Source organism: Eubalaena glacialis, chromosome 8 (assembly GCF_028564815.1).
Source record: "Eubalaena glacialis isolate mEubGla1 chromosome 8, mEubGla1.1.hap2.+ XY, whole genome shotgun sequence".
NCBI lineage: Eukaryota > Metazoa > Chordata > Mammalia > Artiodactyla > Balaenidae > Eubalaena > Eubalaena glacialis.
The window spans coordinates 62,677,915-62,701,318 of record NC_083723.1 but is presented as its reverse complement, the minus strand read 5'-3'; the positions used below and the strand labels follow the sequence as shown (position 1 = coordinate 62,701,318).

At 39.5% G+C, this 23,404-nt stretch overlaps 1 protein-coding gene across 1 annotated transcript in view; it reads right to left on the bottom strand.

Annotated features, from left to right (window-relative positions):
- Positions 1-23,404, bottom strand: part of THSD7A (thrombospondin type 1 domain containing 7A) — a 743,356-nt gene that overhangs the window by 453,100 nt on the left and 266,852 nt on the right. Inside the window, exon 4 of the mRNA XM_061198529.1 lies at positions 8,110-8,612. Coding sequence (XP_061054512.1) covers positions 8,110-8,272 — 163 coding nt within the window. The 5' untranslated portion in view covers positions 8,273-8,612. The remainder of the gene's footprint in view (positions 1-8,109; positions 8,613-23,404) is intronic.

Sequence of the window (23,404 nt, the reverse complement as noted above, 5' to 3'; positions counted from 1 at the left end):
TTATTTATATGATGAAAAGGATGCAGATCCCTTACCAGAGAAGGCATACAGATGACAAATAAGCAGATGAAAAGATGATGCTCAATATCGTATGTCACTAGGGAATAGCAAATTAAAACAACAAAATACAACTGCATGCCTATTAAAACAGCTAAAATTCAAAACACGACAACACTGGCAAGGATGTAGAGCTATGGGAATTTTCACTCATTGCTGGCAGGAATGCAAAATGGTACAGTTTGGAAGACGGTTTGGCAGTTCCTTACAAACTAAATATACTCTTACCACACGATCCAGCAATCACACTCCTTGGCATTTACCCAAAAGAGCTGAAAACATAGGTCCACACAAAAACCTGCACATGAATGTTTATAGCAGCTTTATTCACAACTGCCAAAACTTGTAAGCAACCAAGACGTCCTTCAATAGGTAAATGGATAAACTGTGCTACATTCATACAATGGAATATTATTCAGTGATAAAAATAAATGAGCTATCAAGCCATGAAAATACATGGAGGAACTTAAATGCACATTACTGAGTGAGAACGAAGCCAATGTGAAAAGGCTACATACTGTATGATTCCAACTGTATGACATTCTCGAAAAAGCACAAGTATGGAGACAATAAAAAGATTAGTGGTTACCAGAGATTTGGGGGGAGAAAAGGAGAGATGTAGGGATGAACAGATGAAGCACAGAGGATTTTCAGGGCAGTGAAACTACTTTGTATGGTACTGTAATGGTCGACACCTGTATTGGTGGATATATGTCACTATGTATTTGTCCAAAACCACCCAATGTACATTAGAGTGAACCCTAATATAAACTGAACGTTAATATAAACTACGGACTTTAATTAATAATAATGTATCAATATTGGCTCATCAGTTGTAATAAATGTACCACACTAATGTAAGACGTTAATAATAGGGAGAATTGGGGAGAGAATGAGGCGGTACATGGGAACTCTGTACTTTTTGCTTAATTCTTTATAAACCTAAAATGCTCAAAAATAAAGCCTATTAAAAATAATTTTTAAAGGAATGCAGATGATTTGCCTGTTTTTTTCTCTCCTTGTTTTGTTGCTCTCTCTTATAATGTCTTACTTTCTTGTCTTACTTTCTTTTCAAGTTTTAGCAGTCATGCATAGCTTCTCCTGAATTTACTGATGTCACTCTATGTGGACCATCTCTCTCTGATGACTCCTGGAACAAGAGCCCCTCTGAACTTTACTCTATTACATGTGCCATTTGAAAATTATTGTCCTTATAAAGGAGTCTATTTGTGATTTTTCCCCATCTGCCCCTATTTCATTTCTTTTCTCATAGTATAACTTTGATACAATAATACAGAATCAGTAAAAATGATATCCCAAATATTATGATTTCACATGGTAAATTATGCAAAACACCAATTAGCTCACTAGTTCTTCTGGAAGAATGAGAGGACATCCTTTTGGTTAGGTCCAATGACATACTGGAAGCAATAGATTACTTTTGGCATCAACTGTTTTAAGTACTACCAGATTTCCCCCACTCTTTCCTTATTGGGTTGTTTTTAATTGTTGTATCTCTTCCTCCAAATAGAAGTACTTTTCTTGCTGCTTGGGTACCTGGCGATTAAATGCAAATGCCTGTATTTTTTCATCATTGTAATGCATTCTAAAGTGTCAAGTGTAAAGTTCTGATAAAGGAAATCAGAAAAAATCTCTACCTTATGACTCACTGGCACCTCTAACTCACACTCTATGATGTTCTTGTGATAGGAAAGATATATTTTCCTGGATGCTACTTCCCCAGTGCTTCTGTCATTAAGGGCCACTCTAATGTGCCTTTATATTAGGAAGCCTGGAGGCTTCCACTCTCCCCTTCCCAGAGAGATCCACTGTCCAGTGTCACCATTCGAACTTAAATCAGAGGCTAAGAGGCTTCATTTCCTCCTAAAAGGATCCAGAGCGTATCACACTTCTCCAATAACCTATTCAGCACGTCAGCATCTCATCCCACCACCAGTTCTTTATATAACAATAAAGGGTAGGAAAAGACCTGGGTATGTGTTGCTCTACAGCCCTCTTAACGCCAGTCCTGACTGGGGCCTTCATTATTTTGCAAACCAGGCAGCTAACTATAATTTGCATAAGGAGTGATCTGTGTTACCACAGTCCATTGAGCTATTAAAGCTTCATAAAACCACCTGAGCATTTGATTTTTTTGGACCAAATAACCAATAAGCTCTTGATGAATTCTGAGCACTAACTGGGCTATGTATGCTAAGAAAGAAGGGCAGGAAAACAAGACAAACTGTAGTTTGTTTGTTTGTTTATTTATTTATTTAAATAATCACCTAAGATGTTAAACAAATCATAAACCACAAACAATTCTACTGTGAAAATATTTAATTTGGAAGGCACTGGTGACAATGTTAACTGCAAGAATGTGAAATTTCAGATTCCCGAGAAATCCCGAGACACTAAACAAAATGAAGTACACAAAAAATCTAGTTATATAATTCACCCTGAATTTGTGCTCAGAATATTTTGATGGTCTTTGATCCATGCTGTCTACATATAAGTGCCAAACTAATAAGAAAAGACAAGCCTACAGTAAAATAACATCTCTTTCTAGACTTGTTTTATTTGTTTGTCCTGGTGTCCCTTAGTTGGAGAAAACAGATAAATGTGTTGGATCATTAAAATTCCTTCAAGATATGTCATTTTTAGGAGAGGAAAAGGTAAAGAATGGGAAGAGAACTAATTTTTTTTAATGTTTACTATATTTAGGGTACTGTGCTAGACCCTTTCTATTTACTACCTGTTAAAACTTCACAAATACCCTCTCACTTCAGAACTTCTGTCACCATTCTAAGGTGAGAAAACAAAGTCAGAGAGCTTAAGTAACTTGACCAGTCAGGTAGAGGCAAGATTTAAATAGTGGTTTGTCTGATCCCCAAGTCCATATTCTTTCCATTCCACAATGCTGCCTCCCTTATAACTTGTGGGAATATCTAGCCCTGTAACTAGATCAATTTGTAATTTCTAGTGCATTTACAAGAAAAGATGCTTTAGAGAAAGCTAAAGTTACTAGCCTTGTTCCAGGTCATAAAATTAAGTAACCATTCTATTATAAGAGAATAATAGCAATAATATAACCTACCATTTATTGAAGTCCTAATACGTATCAAGCACTCTACTAATATATACATATGTTACCATATTTAATCCTCAGAAAACCCCTATAGAATACATAATATTTATCCATACTGGAGATGAAAGAAAAAGACTCAGGGAGATGAAATAATTTCATAGGTCCCATGGATAAAATATTTCAATCCATGGTGTTCCAGATTAATTGACATTGACACCCACGCTCTGTCCATCCCTATCTCTACTCCATCTCTATTCTTCATTTAATGAGCAAACTGTGTCACATTCCAAATTAAGACAAATTGTAAGCACAACTGAAATGCAAAACACTTTTTTAAGGATAATGCCACCTTTATGTTACTACTAGCTGGTACAACACCCCTCTCTCCTTTGTTATTTAATGAATGGCAGGATTAGGATGGATATTTTTCCATGTACATTGCAGAATATTTTATATTAGTATAAGTACATGAAAGAAAAAGAAAACACTTGTTTTTATTTTAAACTGAGGAAACAAAGTATTATTTTATGTGCAATTAACTATGTAAAGGACACGGTGACTGTCATTAATAGCACTGTCTTGCAATGCATGAACCCTGGTCAAAAGTGTTTAATGTGAGAAGTAATTTCCTTAAGACAAAACTCAACTGTAAATACCCTCATCACCTGATACTGAAAAAATGGCTACTGTGTATCTTTCTTAGATTTTATTGTAATTTCATTACTATAAAAATAAATTCAACTACTTCATTAAGACCTTTTGAAAATATATCTCTATGGCATAAGTTGATAAAAGTTGGTTGTATTCACTATTTTCTGTCTGACTCATGTTTCAATCACATTTTGTTCAATGCACTTCATTTGGAATTGCTAGGTGAATATAATTAGCCATAATTATTATTGAAACAATTTTATATTCAAGAATATTAAAAAGTGAAAAACTGTCTAACACTCACCAGTAACAGTAATTATTCATCTCCCAATAATATAAGTGCTTTAACTCTGCATGTATGAAATATGTTTTTCAAGTATTCAAACAAAGTTACCTTTCAAATGACCGTGGCACAAAACTGCTGAAACATTAACTTTTATATTTTAATATCTTATATTTTGGTTTTTTCTCTGTTGAAAAACAACAGTGTAGTAGAGAGACTTAAATACCACTTGCTTATTCACTTTATCAATCCTATAATTTCTCCACTATCTGGTTTATTATTCAACCTAGTTTCTAGCTCTATCACTCTACTGAAAATGTCTTTTCCCAAAACAGTGTTAATTATCTTACCAGTTCCTCCTCTTACTTGATCTTTTCTGAAATATTTCATAACCCCTTTCCAGACTCTTGGAAATATTTTATACTTTTTGCCCCCATCCCCTTCATAAGATATCTTCTTCATTTAGCACTACTGGCATTTTCTCTGGACCTGTTCTGACCATACTTTCTCAGGCTCTTTCACTAGTTTCTCTCCCATAGTGACTCTTAAATCTCAATATTCTCTGTGAAGTATTCTGGCCCCTCTTTTCAATATTTTTGTTGTTTTAATGATCCCTCCCACTACCATGCCTTGAAATATTATATATGTATTGAGTTCCAAGCCTATACCTTCAGCCTAACACTTTCTCCTAAACTGCCCACCCATTCACTAATTTCTCTATTAGCTGACTGAATTACTGCTACCTCAAGTTCAGTATATCTGATAGTGAGAATTAAACTGATATTCTTTCTTCTCCAACCACAAGAAAACTGTTCTTCCTTCTTTCATATCCTCTGTCTCAATCAAGTAACTGTGTGCAGACATGATGCAGATAGCATTAGTTCCACCTCTCCTTGGCAGACACTGTGTCCCCTGCACTCCAAACCTGAGCTAACACTTCTGCCATGTGCCCCCAGCCCTCCTCTACTCATCCTTCACTATAAGTGGTTTGTTCCCCTTTGTCTCTCAGTCCCTCTCCTCACTGACCTCCCAGCCTCTTAATTTACCTTTCTCCCTTCCGGGTGAAGAATATGTCAATCCTCTGCTCTAAGGTTATAATGGCTTCCACCTGCTTATAGGTTACACTCTAACAGCTTTACCATAGTTTGAAGGTTTTCTTACAAGCTGGCCCAACTCATCTCATTAGCACTAAATCCATTCATTCCCACCAAATATTCTAGACTCGAGCTGCAGTACTTCTAAGACCTAGGAAAATTGTCATGCCTTGCATTTTTATTTTTTCTCTCTATCAGCTACACAACTTCTCTGCTCTCACAGTGTTTTGTTCATGAGTATGGTATGCCATGTTGTAACTGTTGTGTACTGTTCAACTGTAACTTTCTTGGGGGCAGGGACAACAATACCCTAGCCAGCCTCCACCACAATGACTTCAAATAAGTCACACAGTGAGTCCTCAACAACTCTTTGTTGTGAACTGACTTAATAAAACATTCATACAATATACCTTATGCATTAAACGTTCATATATATTATGTACATATATATGTATATATACGTTAATATACTATGTATGTGTATAGATGCATACATGTATGTTTATGGTGTATGTATGTGCATATGTGCACATACTTTAGGGCTGAAAAGGCCTTTAAATATTATCTTTTCTAATCAATAAATATCACAAAATAAGAAACCAAGAACTAAAGTCGTTAAATGACCTAGCTAACATTCTCAAGCTCGTTAGTGACAAACACAGTGTTACAGTTCCTCTCTTAGCTCCTCATCCAGTGTACCTTTCACTACATCACTTTAATTCAATGATCTCACCAATAATGTGACTCCAAATAATCTGCTCTACCAAGACCAAGCTTATCCCACTAGAATCTTGGACTCTTTCACCTCATTTTCTCTCTCAAATCCCTGCCTGCCTCTTTATTTTCATCAAATGAGGAACACTTATGATTCTGTCATCTCTATATCTTCATTTACAGTGTATTCCTCTGCTTTAAATATTCCCTATTTCCTCCAATAACTATTCTCAGTTCCTTTATAGATATGGTAAAGTCTCCTTTCCCTCTGGAAAAAAATAAAGAGGTCATTATTTTGCTCTCCTGTTTAATTCACCATTTTTTTCACCAAACCAAGGCTCACCATAAAAGAGATTACATTATTCTCACCATACTACCTTATATTTGTACATGCACATAACTTTGAAGTTTACAGATTACTTTCTCATCACTCACTCATTTTACCTTCATAATACTATGAATAGTCAAGAGAAGGTCCCATTTACAGGCAGCTGAATAAACTGGGGGTCAAAAGTTAAGTGACATGCCAACGTTCCTATAGCTAGCAAGAGCTGGAACTGGCACTGGAACCAAGGTCTCCATATCCTTGCTCCTGAGAGCTTTCCACTATCTTAAACTGTTTATTGGCTTAAGTTCCCACCATGACCTTTCTATTGACATGTATTGGCACCTCAGATGCTGCACAGTGAATGTTGCCTAGCCTCTTCTTTGATCTGAATTACTGCTTGGCTCTTGTTACTTTAATAGTACAAATTTCAACAGGGCAAGTACTGTTTTGTCCAACACTTACTTACTTGAGAAGCTCTTACCGAGCATCCAAATAACAGCATTCAATGGTAAATTACAGTTTGACTAGTGTTTGTTATGACTGAGCTTCTGAAAATTAAAACCATGGCTTCAGCTAAATTAGAGATCTTTATTTTAAATTGAAAAAATCAATTTGATTTCATCTGCATCCACTAATCAACTGATCTTTAAACTGCAAGTGGTAACAAGAATGGCTAACACTAACATCCAAATGGCTTTTCTAAACGTGTGTTTATGTGTGTTATTTCATGCAAGATTCTGAGGCAAATTCTGTACTCTGGCTTTAAATAAGTTTCTATTCAATCTCCTCACTAAGTTGTTAGATAGATGCAACTTCTTTAAAAATTCAGGGTATCAGTGTAATTGTAGAGTAGACTGATCTGTCTCTGCATGGGGGGCTACAGACAGCTGAAGCCAGGAGAGAGACACACTCACTGTAACTTGTTTGTGATTCCCATGACCAATATATACTTTCCCTCCTGTCTACTGCATCCTTCTCATAATGTCTAGTCATTGCCAAAAAACTCTTAATTCATTCCTAGCACTAAGCAGTAAGAATAATGTTTCCCACTTTCTTCTTATAAACCTGAAGTTTCAGGTCTGCTGAAGAATTCTCAGTGTCCTTTAGAGGAGAAAGGAGCCTCAGGAGAGGGAGTGGTAATTCCTCATTTGGTATTGTTTTCCTGCCTGTCACTGCCTCACACCAGGACCTCTAGTCAGCACTTTACTGGGAGATTCTGAGGGACAATTAGTTGCTGCTTTTGTTGGCTGGTTGAAAACAAAGCAAAAACTTTTTCAAGGCAGGAGAAGTTAAAACCTAAACATCGTAACAATTGCACACTTTAAAAATCCCTCAATTCGCTCATTAAGAATCGAGCTTCACAAGGTCTCAGTCAGCTCACTGCAGCCCCATTTGCCTTCAACTGTCAGAACTGCCCTCCCTTGGCTTGTTTCCACGTGTCCCACATAAGCTGTACCTTAAATGTAACTCTATATCCATATATATCATGGCACAGAGTGAACTGTTTGCCTAAACACAGAATAAAGACCGGAGTTAAAATGTTTGCTTGCTCTTTGCTAGAAATATATTTAAGAAAGTCCTAGTAGAATGAGAACGTAGAGGTTAAAAATATTGCACGTAACTACGAAAGTGCAACGTTGGTTGCCCTCATTAACTACGGAGCTGTGAGAGAAATAGTCCAGTGACTCACTAATGCTTTTTAGTTGTTAGGTTTTTCTTTCCTAACAGCATCGGCCATGACCTAATTTGCTTCCTAAGAATCGTACTTTTTTACCTTAGGGTCCCAGTACCCCCGGGTCATCAGAAGCACAGGGGTCCCTCCTGAAACCCAGCAGTTTCGTAATGTGGACCCAGATGGGAAGATAGGAAGCAGGGGTAACTCCGTCCCACTTACCGGTCTTCCACAGATAGAGGGTGGGTGCCTCCGCCGCGCCCGGCGCCGCAGCCCCGCAGGCGCCCGGGCACAGCAGCAGCGGCAGCAGCAGCGGCAGGACGGCCGGGCGCGGGCCCGCAGCGTCGGGGCTCCGGGACGCCGTGCGCCTCGCTTGCAGCCCCATGCCGCCCGCAGCCGCTCCAGGGTCCAGGTCCGGGACGCGGTTGGCAGGGAATGTTCCTTCGCCCTCGGACTGTCTTCCCAAGTACAGAACGCAAAGCTCTCCCCGCTATTGTTCTTGTCAGATGAAAAGGAGGGAAAGCGCGTTTAACACCAGGGAACAATAGCTTCTGCGGTGGCCGTGGCTGCCGCCGCCACCGCCGCTGGCGGGGATGCTGCTGCCGCTGCCATTCCGCGCAGAGTGGCAGGTCCTAGAGGCGAGGGAGGCAGCCGTCCGCAGGGGGCCCCAGCTGACGGAGCAGGTCCCGAGGTCCGGGAGGCAGCGCAGCCCCCGCCGCTGCCAGCTGGAGAGAGAGGAGGGGGGCGTGAGCCGGCAGGAGCACCAGGCAGGGGGAGGCGAGAGAGCCAGGGCAAGAAAGGAGGCGAGCGAACGGGAGCGGGGGCACCCACAGCCAGCACACCCGCCAGAGAACTCCAGTGCACATGGCGCGGTGAAATATGTTTGGACGGATACACCACTAAAAAGGATCATCACCCGACAGGCTTCCGCATGACAAATAACAGGCACTGAAATTCATCGTCACCCAACGAGTCAAATGCTAGATCTAGTGGCATGTTCTTCTTAGTACATATTTATTTACGCAAAGCATCAGTGTTTATCATTTATTTTTAAGCCGTGGCTTCTGAATTACTTTATGTGGGGAGCAGTATTTATGATCAGATGTGAAAAACAGAGGAAAACAGCAGAGATGTTTACTTGCTGTTGAAAGGCACTTAAACTCTTTTTTAAATCTTTTCTTTTTAACTTAAAGGAATCTATTCCCAATAAAAACATGAGCAGTATTGATCTACGGTTACAAAACAAAGTACACTGTCTTTTAACAGCCTTTAAAACTGAATTAGTATTAATAAGTATCCACAATGATATCTAATTAGATGGATAACATTTTACAAAAACTAATCATGAAATTATATTTCACCTATGAAGTTAATAAAAGTGCTATCCCTTTATCTACGCTCTGTCAAAAATATGCTACCTTTAAGGGTCCACACAGTTCTGAGTAAAATTAGAGAACAAAGTGAGTTTCCTTTATCTGTGTATCTCCAAATTAGTAAATTCTTTACTTAAAAATCCTTGACACTAATGTCTCTTAACAGTTACTGTAGAAAAATGCCTTTATAATCTATATAATCTAATGTGCTTGGGCCTTTTGTTCTTTGTGTTTTCACTTTCTTAAACCAGTAGTAATAAAGGAATGTGTGTGAAGTCAGACAATGCTTTGCTCTTTCTCTTTCTCTCTTCTCCCCAATACTAACCCTTTACTAATTCATTTCCTAGCAAAACTAAAATAATTTCAAGGCATTTAGCCAATTAAAAACTGGGCAAAAAGAAAGCCAAAGAAAACTATTCACATCCGGTCAGCAATATCTGGCCAAATAAAATAAAATTTAAAAAGCAGGAAAACTACTCTTTATGAATTTGCTCCATCAGCACAGCCAACCCAAGAGTTTAAAATGAGGAAGCTACGGTTTCTGAAAGAGGAAACCTTCCATAAAGCTCTCTTGGGATGCCTGTCGTTTTGCAGATCATTCCAGACACAGCCCTGCTGCATGCATTAGATTAAAAGCAGGTTTTGATCAAATAATTCCCAGGTCCTGCCTATTTAAGTATTCTGACATCAGAGGAAATTAGCAATGTTGAAGGTTGCACATTTGGTCCTTATTTACTTTCCACTCTGTTAGGCCTCTAAGAGGGAATTAAAAGCTCAGAGAGCCCTAGCTCTGTGGGTCTGTGATTAGGAGAGATAAACTAGCATGGATTACTATTTCTTCACTGGTGAAAAATAGGCAACAATCAAAAGATTATAGGTTGATAAGGGATACAAAAAAGCCTGATTCCAACTTATGTGTGGCTCCCTGAAGGAGCACTTGTGTCAACAGTTACACCAAAGAAGAAGATAGAAAATAGGAATTGTATGGCTTCCTTGGGTCTGTCTTCCTAGGGAGCACGCTGTAATACCACTCTACAATGGCAGTGTTTTCCTATCCTGTTTGTTTTTATTTCTCAGCTACTGTTAGGGTGCTAAAGCCTAAAATCATCTAATTCTGTCACAGAGAGCATTTAAAATGAAGTACTCTGTTAATCAGCCCATTCTAAGCATTCCTGGGAAGTCCCAAATCAATCCACCAAGTAGAAACTCATTAAATAACAGAAGACAGAGAATCTAAGGAGTCAAGCTAGTACAATTTGATGTGCAGGATAATTACTTAGCCCTTTGAAAAGCCATCAGATGCTATACCTAATAGCTTAATGTCAAAAGAAAATTTAAGATTCTGATTTTTATATTTATCCATAGTTGTGTAATAATTACTCAACTGGTCAAGAGTTTAAACATCATAGCTACAACTTCAAGCATTATATAAAAGAACCAGGGACCATTTCACAACTAGGGTTAATGTTCTGCTGTAGTGTTTGAAACTAGCCAACAATTGGTTTCCTTCTTTTACTTTCAATTTAGACAAAGCTTAAAGATCACTCCAAATAATATTACTCAGCCATAAAATCAATTGAAATAATGCCATTTGCAGCAACATGGATGGACCTAGAGATTATCATACTAAGTGAAGTCAGACAAAGACAAATATGATACCACTTATATGTGGAATCTAAAAAAAGGATACAAATGAACTTATTTATAAAACAGAAATAGACTCACAGACACAGAAAACAAACTTATGGTTACCAAAGGGGAAAGGTGGAGAGGGATAAATTAGGAATTTGGGATTAACAGATACATAATACTTTATATAAAATAGATAAACAAGGGCTGACTATACAGTAACGGGAACTATATTCAATATCTTGTAATAACCTATACTGGAAAAGAATTTGAAAAAGAATAGATATATACATATGTGTATGACTGATTCACTTTGCTGTACACCCAAAACAGGTGAATCAACTATATGTCAATTAAAGTTTTAAAAAAATTTTAAAAGAGTTAATAAAAAAATCACTCTAGATACATACACATGTACAATTAGTAATAAAGATACCCCTGGACAAGGTTACAGAAACTAAGTCATATAAACATTTGTCTCCACCAATGCCACACATCTGTTCTATAACAATGTCATTATTGCACTTGAGGACAAAAATGTATGGGTCTCTGAGGACACAGAAATGATATATATTTTCAGATACATGTTCCTTTGTGAAAGCTATAGTGTCCAGTCAGATAAATCCTATCCATAAAACTGATAGATTACAAGAGATAGCAAGACATAGCAATCTTTGTTTTCTAGCATATGACATAAATAATACACAAATGTTTAACGACATGTCAAAATTTAGTCATGAGAAGTCTCAAAGATGCAGATTAAATTGACCATCTGTACAGCCTGCCATGAAGTAAATCGTTCATCATTTTTCATAAATAACTGTTCAAGTATTAATGAGCCAGGGCTATATAAAAGTTTCCAAACCAATGGATGAAAAATGCAAAGCATATATGTTTTTTAATATTTAGAAATAAGACAATTCTGAACCTATCACTTCTCATGTGTTGTCCTTTTATCTGTCTTTATTATTTTTGCTATCGTTTCCAAACTCCAGAGAGGGTGGGTGTGTACAGATCTACACACGTGTTTTCTCTTTTATTAGAACATAAGCATATAACCATACTTGAAGACCCAAAAGACATACGGACAATGACTTGTAGGGATTAGTACCAGCATTTAAAGTCAATCATCAAAAATTCATTTATTTGACAGAGAGGGAAACAACTTTTAATATCATCAGTTTTTATGAAGAAAAACAATGAGTAAATGAAGGAATATATACAAAGTTATTCACAGCTACATAGGGAAGTATCTAAGAATATCCACTTTGAAATAACAACTTTAAATAAATTTCTCTACCTAAATGCATCTTGCCTTATAAAACAACAAAATCACCCAAAGGAATTCTGTTTGTATGGCCTCTAGGTGTCATACTTGACCAACGTTTGGGGTAGAAAAAATTAATTTGGGGCTTCTTTCTGTTCCCCCCTTCTTGCCACACCCATGAGATTATTAAAAGATGAAACATTTCCCTTTTTATCTTTGTAATAAGTAGCCACAAATTTTACTTTCCCAATTCTGACTCTAATATTCACCATTTATTTTCTTTCCAATTCCTTTTTCTTTATAACTACTTTGTTTGTTGGTTGGTTAGTTGATTAGTTTGGTGGTTTGTAGGTATATCTGGTGAGGGGAGGGGAGATTCTAAATTTCAAATAGTTTTACAGAAAGAAAATAAACCCCACGGTTTCTCCATTTTACTCAAAACTAAACCTGTCTGGAAACAATAACGATCTGCTATGAATAATCAGATTCCTTGTTTTGAGTGTCAGGTAAAAAGGTACAGTATTTTGGTTCAGATCCTTCTAGGTTTGGGGAATGGATCACTTACTGTAAACCGTACAATAAGGATCCCATCCACGGTGGTATGTGAGGCATCAATAGTCCCTGACACGATGCAGTACCCCAAATGTTAAAACATTTCACCAGGGGTTCACTTGGGAGCATGCTTGCTTACAGAACACCCAGGCCAATGCAATGATTCAGGTATTTGAAAGTGCAGAGGAATAATGTATACAAAGGCAATAGAATTGACTAGCTATCACTAGTTATGTTGGTCCTACAGATGGATAATGAAAAGGTACCGACCTTTAACAAACAATTGAAAACTAAATATGAAGGAAAGGAACCCTTAAAAAGAGACCCTTGTCTCCTGCAGTGGCAGAGTAAAAAAAAAAAAAAAAAAGCTTAAGATCAAATTAACACTTAATAGTTAAGAGTTGACAACTGCAAAGATAAATGAATGATCAACTGAGGCAAGTTTGTTATGAAAAGATCAGGGTCTGCTTAGGAAAACCTAGAACCTGATACATGGACAAGTTTCTCTGGGTCAATGCGCACATGTCTTTGGTTCCCCGGACTCCTCTGAACTCTCAAAGCCTTCAAAGGCAGCCCACCTCTCCCTGTTAAGTACTGGCATACCGCCTTTCCTAGTTTTCAGGCTGCTAGCTAGGATTAAGTTGCAGCGTTAAGTCAGCCTAGTCATGTTGCATCTGTTAAGAGTAAAAGGACTACACAGCAAAGGAGCTACCAGAATTAGCTAGCAGCTAACTACTGGTAGGAGCCAGAAGACTATTCAGGAGGCTTGATTTTGAGAGTGTTTGATTAGGGGCCAGAACATACAGGGATAGAGAGTTTATTAACTTGGAGAAATACTCCATGGGTATGGAATTTAACACTCTGCCAAGGACTGAAAGGGATGGTGCAAACTGGTGGTTCCTAGAAGCCTGGAGAAACACTGATGGAAAGTGAAATGTCAGGGAAGGAAGGGACATGCTGGCGTAGATACATTATGTAAGGAAAAGGAAGACCCAAGACAGGATTATGCTCCTCCAAGGGGCCACACAGAGACCACACCAATCACCAAGGCCTTCAGAAATGTACTGGTGAGAAGGACACCAGCATCACTGAGTTCCATGGTGGCTCTTTGCACGCCACCAGTAGGAGAGGTGGTCACATAGCTTTAAGTCTCTGATCCATCTGAGTTAATTTTTACGCATGGTATGAAGTTCTAAACTCATTATTTGGCACAAGGATACTCAACTGTCCCAGCACCATTTAAAAGAGTGTTATTTTTTCATTGAATAGTCTCAGCACTTTGTAATAAAAAATCAACTGACCATAAAGGGAATGGTTTACCTTTGTTCCACTCCAAGGCATATCTCAGAGATACTGCGGGCTCAGTTTCAGACCATCATAATAAAGCAAATATCATAATAAAGGGAGTCACAGGAAATTTTTTGCTTTCTCAGTGCATAAGAGTCATCTTATCCTATACTGTAATATATTAAGTGTGAAATAGCATTATGTCTTTAAAAAAGTGTACATACCTTAATTAAAAATACTTTATTGCTAAAAAATGCCAACCATCATCTAAGTCTTCAGCAAGTTGTGATCTTTTTATCATAGTAACATCTAAGATCACTGATCACAAGTCACCATAACAAATGTAATAGTGAAAAAGTCTGAAGTATTACAAAAGCTATCAAAATGTGACACAGACATGCAAAGTGAGCAAATGCTATTGGAGAAATGTCACTGATTAAGACTTGCTCCACGGAGAACGGTAATTTGTAAAAAATGCAGTATCTGCAAAGCACAATGAACCACAGAGCACAAAAACGAGGTATGCCTGTATTCCTATCTTTATGCTCATACCACACAATCTTGATTTCTTTAGCTTATACTAAGTTTTGAAATTCAATAATGTAAGACCTTCAACTTTTTTCTTTCTCAAAAATGTTTTTGCTATTCAAGGTCCTTTGCATTTCCATATCTATTTTAGGATCAGCTTCTCAATTTCTACAAATTGCCTACTACAATTTAGATAGAGGTTGCAATGAATACACAGATCGATTTGAGGTGATCAGCCATCTTAACAATACCGAGTCTTCCCATTCATAAACAGGAATGTCTCTCCATTTATTTAGATCTTCATAAATTATTTTCATGACTATTTTATACTTTTCAGTGCAGAATGCACTTATTTTGTTAAATTATACCTGTTTCATTGTTTCTGATGTTCTTGTGAATAGAATTTACTGAATTTCACTTTGAATTCTTTATTGCTAAAATACAGAAATCAAATTGATTTTTACACATTGATTCTGTATCCTGCAATCTTGCTTAACTCATCTATTAGTTCTAATAGATATTTTCCAAATTTGAGATTTTTCAACATATAAATCTGCCATCAGCAGATAGACATCTCTAGTCCTCATTTTTCAATCTGAAAGCCTTCATTTTTATTATTATTACAATTACTGTTATTGTAATTGTTATTTTGCCTGTTACACCAGCTAAAGCTTCCAGCACAAGGTTAAACAGAAGTGGAGAGAGCTCATGTCCTGTCTTGGTACCTGATCTGAGCGAGAAAATGTTCAGTCTTTCTCCATTAACTATGATGTCAGCTATAGATTTTCATAGATGCCATTTCCATTCCTAGACTGAGAAAGTTCCATTAAATTTTTAGATTGTTGAAAGTTTTTATCATAAGTGGGTGTTGGATTTTGTCAAATGATTTTTGTGCATCCTTTAACTGTCTTATATCCTTTAATTGATCAATACATTCTATTAACTGATTTGATTTTCAGATGTTAAATCAACCTTGCATTCCTGGGGCAAACTGCACTTAGTCATGGTGTATAATCCTTTATGTATGTTACTAAATTTGATTTTCATATTTGGTTTAGGTTTTTCCTTCTATATTTATTAGGAATATTGGTCTTGAGTTTGTTTAGTTTTTCTTGTTGCTGTTACTTGTGATGTCTTTTTTATATATATATATATACAGCAGGTTCTTATTATCTATTTTATACATATTACTGTATATATGTCAATCCCAGTCTCCCAATCCATCCCAACACCATCACCCTGGCCCCGCTTTCCCCCTTTGGTGTCCATACGTTCGTTCTCTACATCTGTGTCTCTATTTCTGCCTTGCAAACCGGTTCATCTGTACCATTTTTCTAGATTCCACATATATGTGCTAATATACGATATCTGTTTTTCTCTTTCTGACTTAAATTCACTCTGTATGACAGTCTCTAGGTCCATCCACATCTCTACAAATGACCCAATTTCGTTCCTTTTTATGGCTGAGTAATATTCCATTGTATATATGTGCCACATCTTCTTTATCCATTCATCTGTCAATGGGCATTTAGGTTGTTTTCATGAGCTGGTTATTGTAAATAGTGCTGCAATGAACATTGTGGTGCATGTGTCCTTTTTTTTTTTTTTGATTTGTATGTGTGTGTTTTATTATATATTAGTCTCTTAAATCAAATAGAAAACAAAAAGTGGAGCTACAAACCAAAGTTACAATAGTACTAGCTTTTCTCGTCGCCCGTCTATCTACTTTTACGAGAGGTCTTTATTTCTTCATAAGGCTTTAAGCTACTGTCCAGGGTCCTTGACTCCAACCTGTAGAACTCCCCGTGGCAGGCAGGGCTGGTGATTAAGAACTCTCTCAACTCTTGATTAACTGGGAATGTCTTGATATCTCCCTCATTTTCGAAGGAAAGTTTTGCTAGATATAGGATTCTTGGTTGACGGTTTCTTTCCTTCAACACTTCAAGTACATTGAGCCATGCCATCTGGCCTCCTAGGCTTCTGATGAGAAATCTGCTCATGACTTTCCTGGGAAATCTTCTCTCAGCTTCATAGACTTTCATAATGTACCTTATCATGTCTTATGCAACAGAACATTTTGCATAGTATCGTGAAGTCAGTTAAGTTGTAACATTATTTTGAGACCAGAATTTAAGGAAAAGGAATTGAATATTTCAAGTGTAGACATTATGAGGTCTTTAAAATTATTACACATTTTCAAACTAGAAATAAAAAGGCCACTGAAGTATCCTACAGATTTTAATTTATAACAAAGTGAATACCAATATCTAATAACACACGTAAAGAAAAATTTCTTTGGGATCCTTTTTCCTAAGTGTAAAGGGGCCTTGAACTCAAAACGTGAGAAAACCACTGTGGTTTATTCCCAGCTGTGATGGGTCCATTTCTTGCTCTGACCTCAGAGTGCACCACTGTGATGTACTTCACAAAGCCCTATAAAAGAGAAAGCTGGGCCCAGGTTTTTGGTCCTTAGAGCCCAGGAAGCTGCTTTTGGTGACCTGACGGCCTTGGACCTACAGTTAGCTTGTTTCTTCCTTGTTTCTGCCATTTTGTTGATTTTTTTTTCTCTTTTCTCTACTCTTTTTTATTTGTCTCATTTTTCTTTCTACAGTTAGCATAGTCAGTATTGTTGGTATAGTTAGCATAGTTGGTATAGTTAATACTTTATTAGCATAGTTAGTGTAGTTAGTACTAGTTAGCGCTGTTGGTACAGTTAGCATAGTTAGCATTTTTAGTAGAGATAGCATACTTAGCACTGTTAGTACAGTTAGCATTGTTAGTTAGCATAGTTAGCATTGCTAGGCAGTGCTGTCAGTCAGTGTAGTTAGCAGATCACCATGATGCAGGGCCTCACAGCCAACTCTGCTGACAAGGAGGCTCATATTGATGACTTCGAGATCCTCCACACCATTGGTGAAGGCACCTTCGGTAAAGTGAAGTTGGCCCGGCACATTCTGACCGGGACACAGGTGGCTGTCAAGGTCATTAAGAAAAGGCGTCAGAGCTTCTCAAGTGTCCAGGCACTTTTCCGGGAAGTGTGCAGTATGAAGGCTCTGAATCACCCCAATATTGTAAAACTGCTGGGGGTGATTGACACGGAGGAGACATTTTTCCTGGTGATGGAGTACCTCAGTGGGGGGGACATGTACCGCTATTTGAAGATCCATGGCCGTATGACAGAGGCGGAGGCCCGAGGCCCGTTCCAGCAGCTGGTCTCCGCCCTGCAGCACTGCCACCAGAGGGGGTATCGTGCACCGGGACCTGAAGCCACTGAAACTCCTCTTTGATTCCAACATGAATATCAAACTTACAGACCTTGGTCTCAGCAACAAGTGTGATGACACTGGCCAACTGGACACGATCTGCGGCACACACCCTTATGCTGCCCCGGAACTCTTCCTGGGGCAGAGCTACAGCGGCCCTGCGGTGGACGTGTGGAGCCTGGGAGTAGTGCTCTACACCATGGTAACTGGGTCCCGGCCCTTTGTGGGAAAAGACTTCCAGGAGCTGCGGAAGCAAATCCTACAAGGGCAATACCCCATCCCACCTTATCTGTCTTTGGAGATAAGGGATCTATTACAAAAAATGATTGCCTTCAACCCCAGTGACAGAAGCACCTTACCTGACCTCATGAGGCATCCATGGGTGAACATGGGCCAGAAGGAGCCACTCCAGCCACCCTGTGAAGAGGACCTGGAGGTGACAATGGTGAGGACTCCGGGCTTGACTTGCGACCTGATCCAGGACACTGGAACAGGCAGTGTGAGCTCCAAGAAACCCAAGGTGGGGGTCTCCATCATAACTGTGAAGCCCCTCTCTTCCAAGGACCTCAGTGGCAGTGAACTTGAGCCTTCTCCAAGCCCTGTGCTGTCCTCCCTGCAAACCAGGTGGCTCTACCAGGGAGAAAATGTGCAGCTGCAGCAAGACCAGCAGGCAGGGCAGAAGACCAGTGAGTCTGCCTGTCCCCCACCCAGCCTGGAGTCGAGGACTGCCACCCCCAGCCCAGCCCCCCAGTGTGGCACTGGGACATCCACCTCCAGCAGCAGCAGGATTGGAGCCCCAGAGGGAACCAGCTGCCCCCTGGGTGTGTCCAACACTGGAAGGTCCTCCCACACTGGGCAGCCTGAGAGTGTGTCCTCATCCACTCTCTCTGGCCACAGCCAGAAAAAGCAAGGGGTGGCTGGGAGAATCTGGAACTTTATTTTAAAACATCTCTGTTGCAAGCTGCCCAGCAAGAGGCGTCATAATAAAGTGAGCCCATGTGAACCCCATGGATGACCGAGGCAGGAAGGTCAGGCCGCCGCGCTCCCTGGGGCCCGGTCCGGTGGAAGATGAGTGTGTTCTTTGCACGGCCTTCAGAAGCATCGTATCCAAGACCCTGGCCACCTCAGAGGATGGTCCGGAGCAGCCCGGGCGACCGAAAGCGAGGCCACCGTGGCTGCAGGTCTGCCCCTCAACCCCCACCTGGGTGAAACTTCAGAGACTGGACTGTCATTCCTGGGGCACGTCTCCCCTCCCCTTCTCTTCTGTCTTCTGTGTTGGTGGGGGAGGGGGATGGTTCTTGTTCCAAGAACTCCTTGGTTCTTCCAATTCTAGTTAGTAAACTTGATGCTCCAGAAAGATGTATCACACTCTGCTTTGCATCGTCCCTGCACAGAACTGGGGCTGTGCATTTTCCAGTTAGACAAGTGTGTAGCCATGTAGTGCTTGGAGTTAATCAGAACAACTAAAGGGAAAAATGACCTAAGAGAATTAGCACAATGACTCCCAACAGCAACAACTGCTGCACTGCAGGGCAGAAATGCAGAAAGTGTGTATTACCTTCCTGCACTAGCATTCCCGAACACGAGGGGAACTTTTGGTCCCTGCGGCCTGTGTTAATTACAACAGAGAGGCCCCTTAATAGGATAACAAGGTCCCGTGAACCAGCCTGTGTGCGGTGTGGTAAGGTCCCTGTGCAGCTGAGTTTCATGACTGTCGTGCAGCAGTTGGGCTCTCCTGTTCCCCTGTGCGGAGGGGCCCTGATGTATGGATTTATTTTATTATATTTTAGTTTTTTGATATGGACCATTTTAAAAGTCTTTATTGAATTTGTTACAATATTGCTTCGGTTTTATGTTTTGGTTTTTTGGCCGCGAGGCATGTGGGATCTTAGTCCCCGACTAGGGATCGAACCCTCACCCCCTGCACTGGAAGGTGAAGGCTTAACCACTGGACCACCAGGGAAGTCTCTTTTTTAATTTTAGTTTTTTGATGCATGGGTTTCACCACAGGGAGTGGATGATTATACTAGATGATCATACTATCAAAACACTAGATTTGTCAGCGTTACCTGGTTCCCTGGTTCAATAAGCCCTTGAACACACGGGTGACTGGAGCAGGGTCTTCTTCCCAGAGTCCTCTCTCTGGGGGCACATGCTCTCGGAGGCATCACCTGCACAGTTCCATTGGCTCTCGTGCGCTTACAGGTCACTTGCCGACTGCGGAATCCTTCACCGCAAGACACAGAGCACTCTGACCACGTGCCCGTGAACCACCTCGAGGGGCAGTCCCAGATGTTACAGGGCTGGAACCCAGCCAGCGGCTTCTGGAGGTGCTCACAGAAGGCCTCACTCACTTCCTGCCCGTTGGCCATTACACACTGGGGTCTCTGAACTCGGGCTCCCAAGTGGCCGCAAGTGGCAGAACAATGTGTCCAGCTACCAAGCTCCCAGAAAGTCTCCAGCAACTGGAGGATGGATGTTGCCATCGCCTTTCCAAGAGCATTGGTGGCTGTACAGACGTAGGTTCCTTCACTTTCAAGGGAAACATTCTTTTACAGGACATTGGATGGTCACGTTTGCTCGCTGGGGTGCTTCCACGATGCCTCCAATCACGACAGAGAGATGGCTGTGCTCCGGTCTGGTGATATTTCTTCCAATAGACAAGATAACAGGTGCCTCTGCATACAGCACAGAAGAACTTTCCACATCCGAACCGAGATGATTAGCGACAGAACATCCATATATTCCTTGTTCTTTCTTCGTAGGTTTCTGTATCTGTATTTCCCCCATTCCATCCACAATGACTCTTTATAGGTTGGGACAGTATCCAACTTCCCTTTTTTAACTTGTCTCTCCAAAGGCCGAGCTATTGCCACACACTGCACTTTACAAGAATTAAGATGCCGTTTGTAGGTAGTACCAAGATCAATCTCCCCCTGCTTTGGTTTATACTCTTCTGGTGCATGGCGAGGCTGTTTGACTATTTCATAAGGACGAGAATCCGACCCGCAAGTACAAATCTGACACAGACACCAGGTTCTCATGCTCCCAGCTCGCGGGGTCGGCTCCACAGCTCCTCCGCACCCGCAGCTTTTGCAACTCCACTGCGCCGGCCTCGGCAACCGCCGGGGCGCGGCTCTGTCCTTTTGAATTATGGTTTTCTCTGGGTATATGCCCAGTAGTGGGATTGTTGAGTCATATGGTAGTTCTATTTTTAGTTTTTTAAGGAATCTCCATCCTGTTCTCCATAGCGGCTGTATCAATTTACATTCCCACCAACATGCAAGAGAGTTCCCTTTTCTCCACACCCTCTCCAGCATTTGTTTGTAGATTTTCTGACGATGCCCATTCTAACTGGTGTGAGGTGATACCTCATTGCAGTTTTGATTTGCATTTCTCTAATAGTTAGTGATGTTGAGCAGCTTACTTGTGATGTCTTTATATGGCTTTGGTATCAGGATAATTCAGGCCTCATAGAATGCATTGGGATGTGTTCCTTTCTCTCTTATTTTTCAAAGTTTGTGAAGGACTGCATGAGTTCTCCTTTGAATGCTTAGAATTCACTACTGACACCATCTGGGCCTGGACATTTCCTTCATGGAATGATTTTTAATTACTATTTCAGTTTCTTTACTTGTTATAGGTCTACCCAGGTTTTCAACTTCTTCTTCCATAAGTTCTGGTAACTGTGTTCTAGGAATTTACCCATATCATGTAAGTTGCCAACTTTGTTAGCAAAAGTTTGTTCATAATATTCACACAAAATCTTTACATTTATATAAGGTTGCCTTCTCTTTTAGGAGATCATAATTAGAGGGGAGAGAGAGAGAGATACGAGTAAGTATCTTGGTATGGGCTCAATTGTGTTCCCCCAAATTCATATGTTGAAGTCCTCACCCCCAGTACCTCAGAATGTGACTGTATCTGAAGAAAGAGTATTTAAAGAGATAATTAAGGTTAGATGAGGTCATTGGTGTGGGCTCTAATTCAATATGACTGGTGTCTTTATAAGAAGAGGAGAATAGGACACAGACATGCAGGGAGGGAAGACCATGTGAAGACAAAGGAAAAGACAGCCGTCAACAAACCAAGGAAAAATGCCTCAGAATGAAATCAACCCTGTGGACTTCTTGATCTTGGACTTTTAGCCTCCAGAATTGTAAGGAAATAAACTTCTATTGTTTAAGCCAAAAAAAAAATTTTATGTAAGGTTGGTACTGATTTCTCCTCTCTCATTCCTGATTTTGGTGATTCATGTCTATTTTCTTTTTTCTTAATTGACCTAGTTAAAGGTATGTCTTTTTTTTCCTATCTTTTCATAAAACTTCTGGTTTCTTCGATTTTTCTCTATTGATTTTCTTTCTTTTAATTCATTGGTTTACACTCTACTTTTATAATTTCCTTTCTTCTGTCTTAGGCTTAATTGCTCTTTCTTTTCTCGTTTCTTAAGGTGGAAACTTAGGTTACTGAGGCCTTAGGTTACTTAGGTACTTAATTAGGTTACTTACTGAAGTTATGTAGGCCTTTCTTATTTTTTAAGATTTTTTTTTTTGATGTAGACCATTTTTTTAAAGTCTTTATTGAATTTGTTACAATATTACTGCTGTTTTACGTTTTGGTTTTTTGGCTGCAAGGCATGTGGGATCTTAGCTCCCCAATCTGGGATCAAACCCGCACCCCCTGCATTGGAAGGAGAAGTCTTAACCACTGGACCACCAGGGAAGTCCCAACCTAACTTATTTTTTGACATAGGCCTTAAAGCCAAAACAATTTCCTCCTAAGCACTGCTTATCTGCATTACATTCAGTCTGATATGATGTGTTCCATTTCATTCAGTTCAAAATATATTTTTAATTTCCCTTATGATTTATTCCTTGTTCTGTGACTTATTTTTAAATGTATTTTTTTAATTTCCAAATATTTGAGGGTTTTCGAGATCTATTTCTGGTGTGCAAGTCTAATTTACTGGTGTTAAGAATAAACTTTACATGATTTCAAGTTTTTTACATTTACTGAGCCTTGTTTAGTGATCCAGCTTGTGGTCTATACTGGAGGATGTTTCATGCACACTTAAAAGAAAACGTATTCTTCAGACATTGCGTGAAATGTTCTATAAAGTTCAAGCTAGTGGATGTCACTGCTCAAATGTTCTATATCCTGGCTGATTCTCTGTCTAGTTGTTTTATCAACTATTGAGAGCACATTACTGAAAGCTCCTGATATTACTGTTGATTTATCTACTTTTCCTTTTAATTCTGTCAGTTTTTTAATGTCATATATTTGGGAGCTCTGCTGTTAGGCATGCACACATACATTGTTTTATTTTCCTGATGTACTGACCTCCCTCATTAGAACATGTCCTTTAATGTCTCTATCAATTTTCCCTTGTTGTGAAGTCTACTTTTCCTGATAATATGGCTAGCCCAGCTCTATTACGGTTGCTGCTTGCATGGCGAATATTTTTTCTATCCTTTAACTTTCAACCATATTGTGTATTCAGATCTAAGGTATATTCTTGTAGACCACATATGGTTGAGTTTGTTTTCTATTTAGTCAAATATCTTTGCCTTTCAGTTGGTTTTTGGTTTATTCGCACTTAATGTAATTATTTATATGTA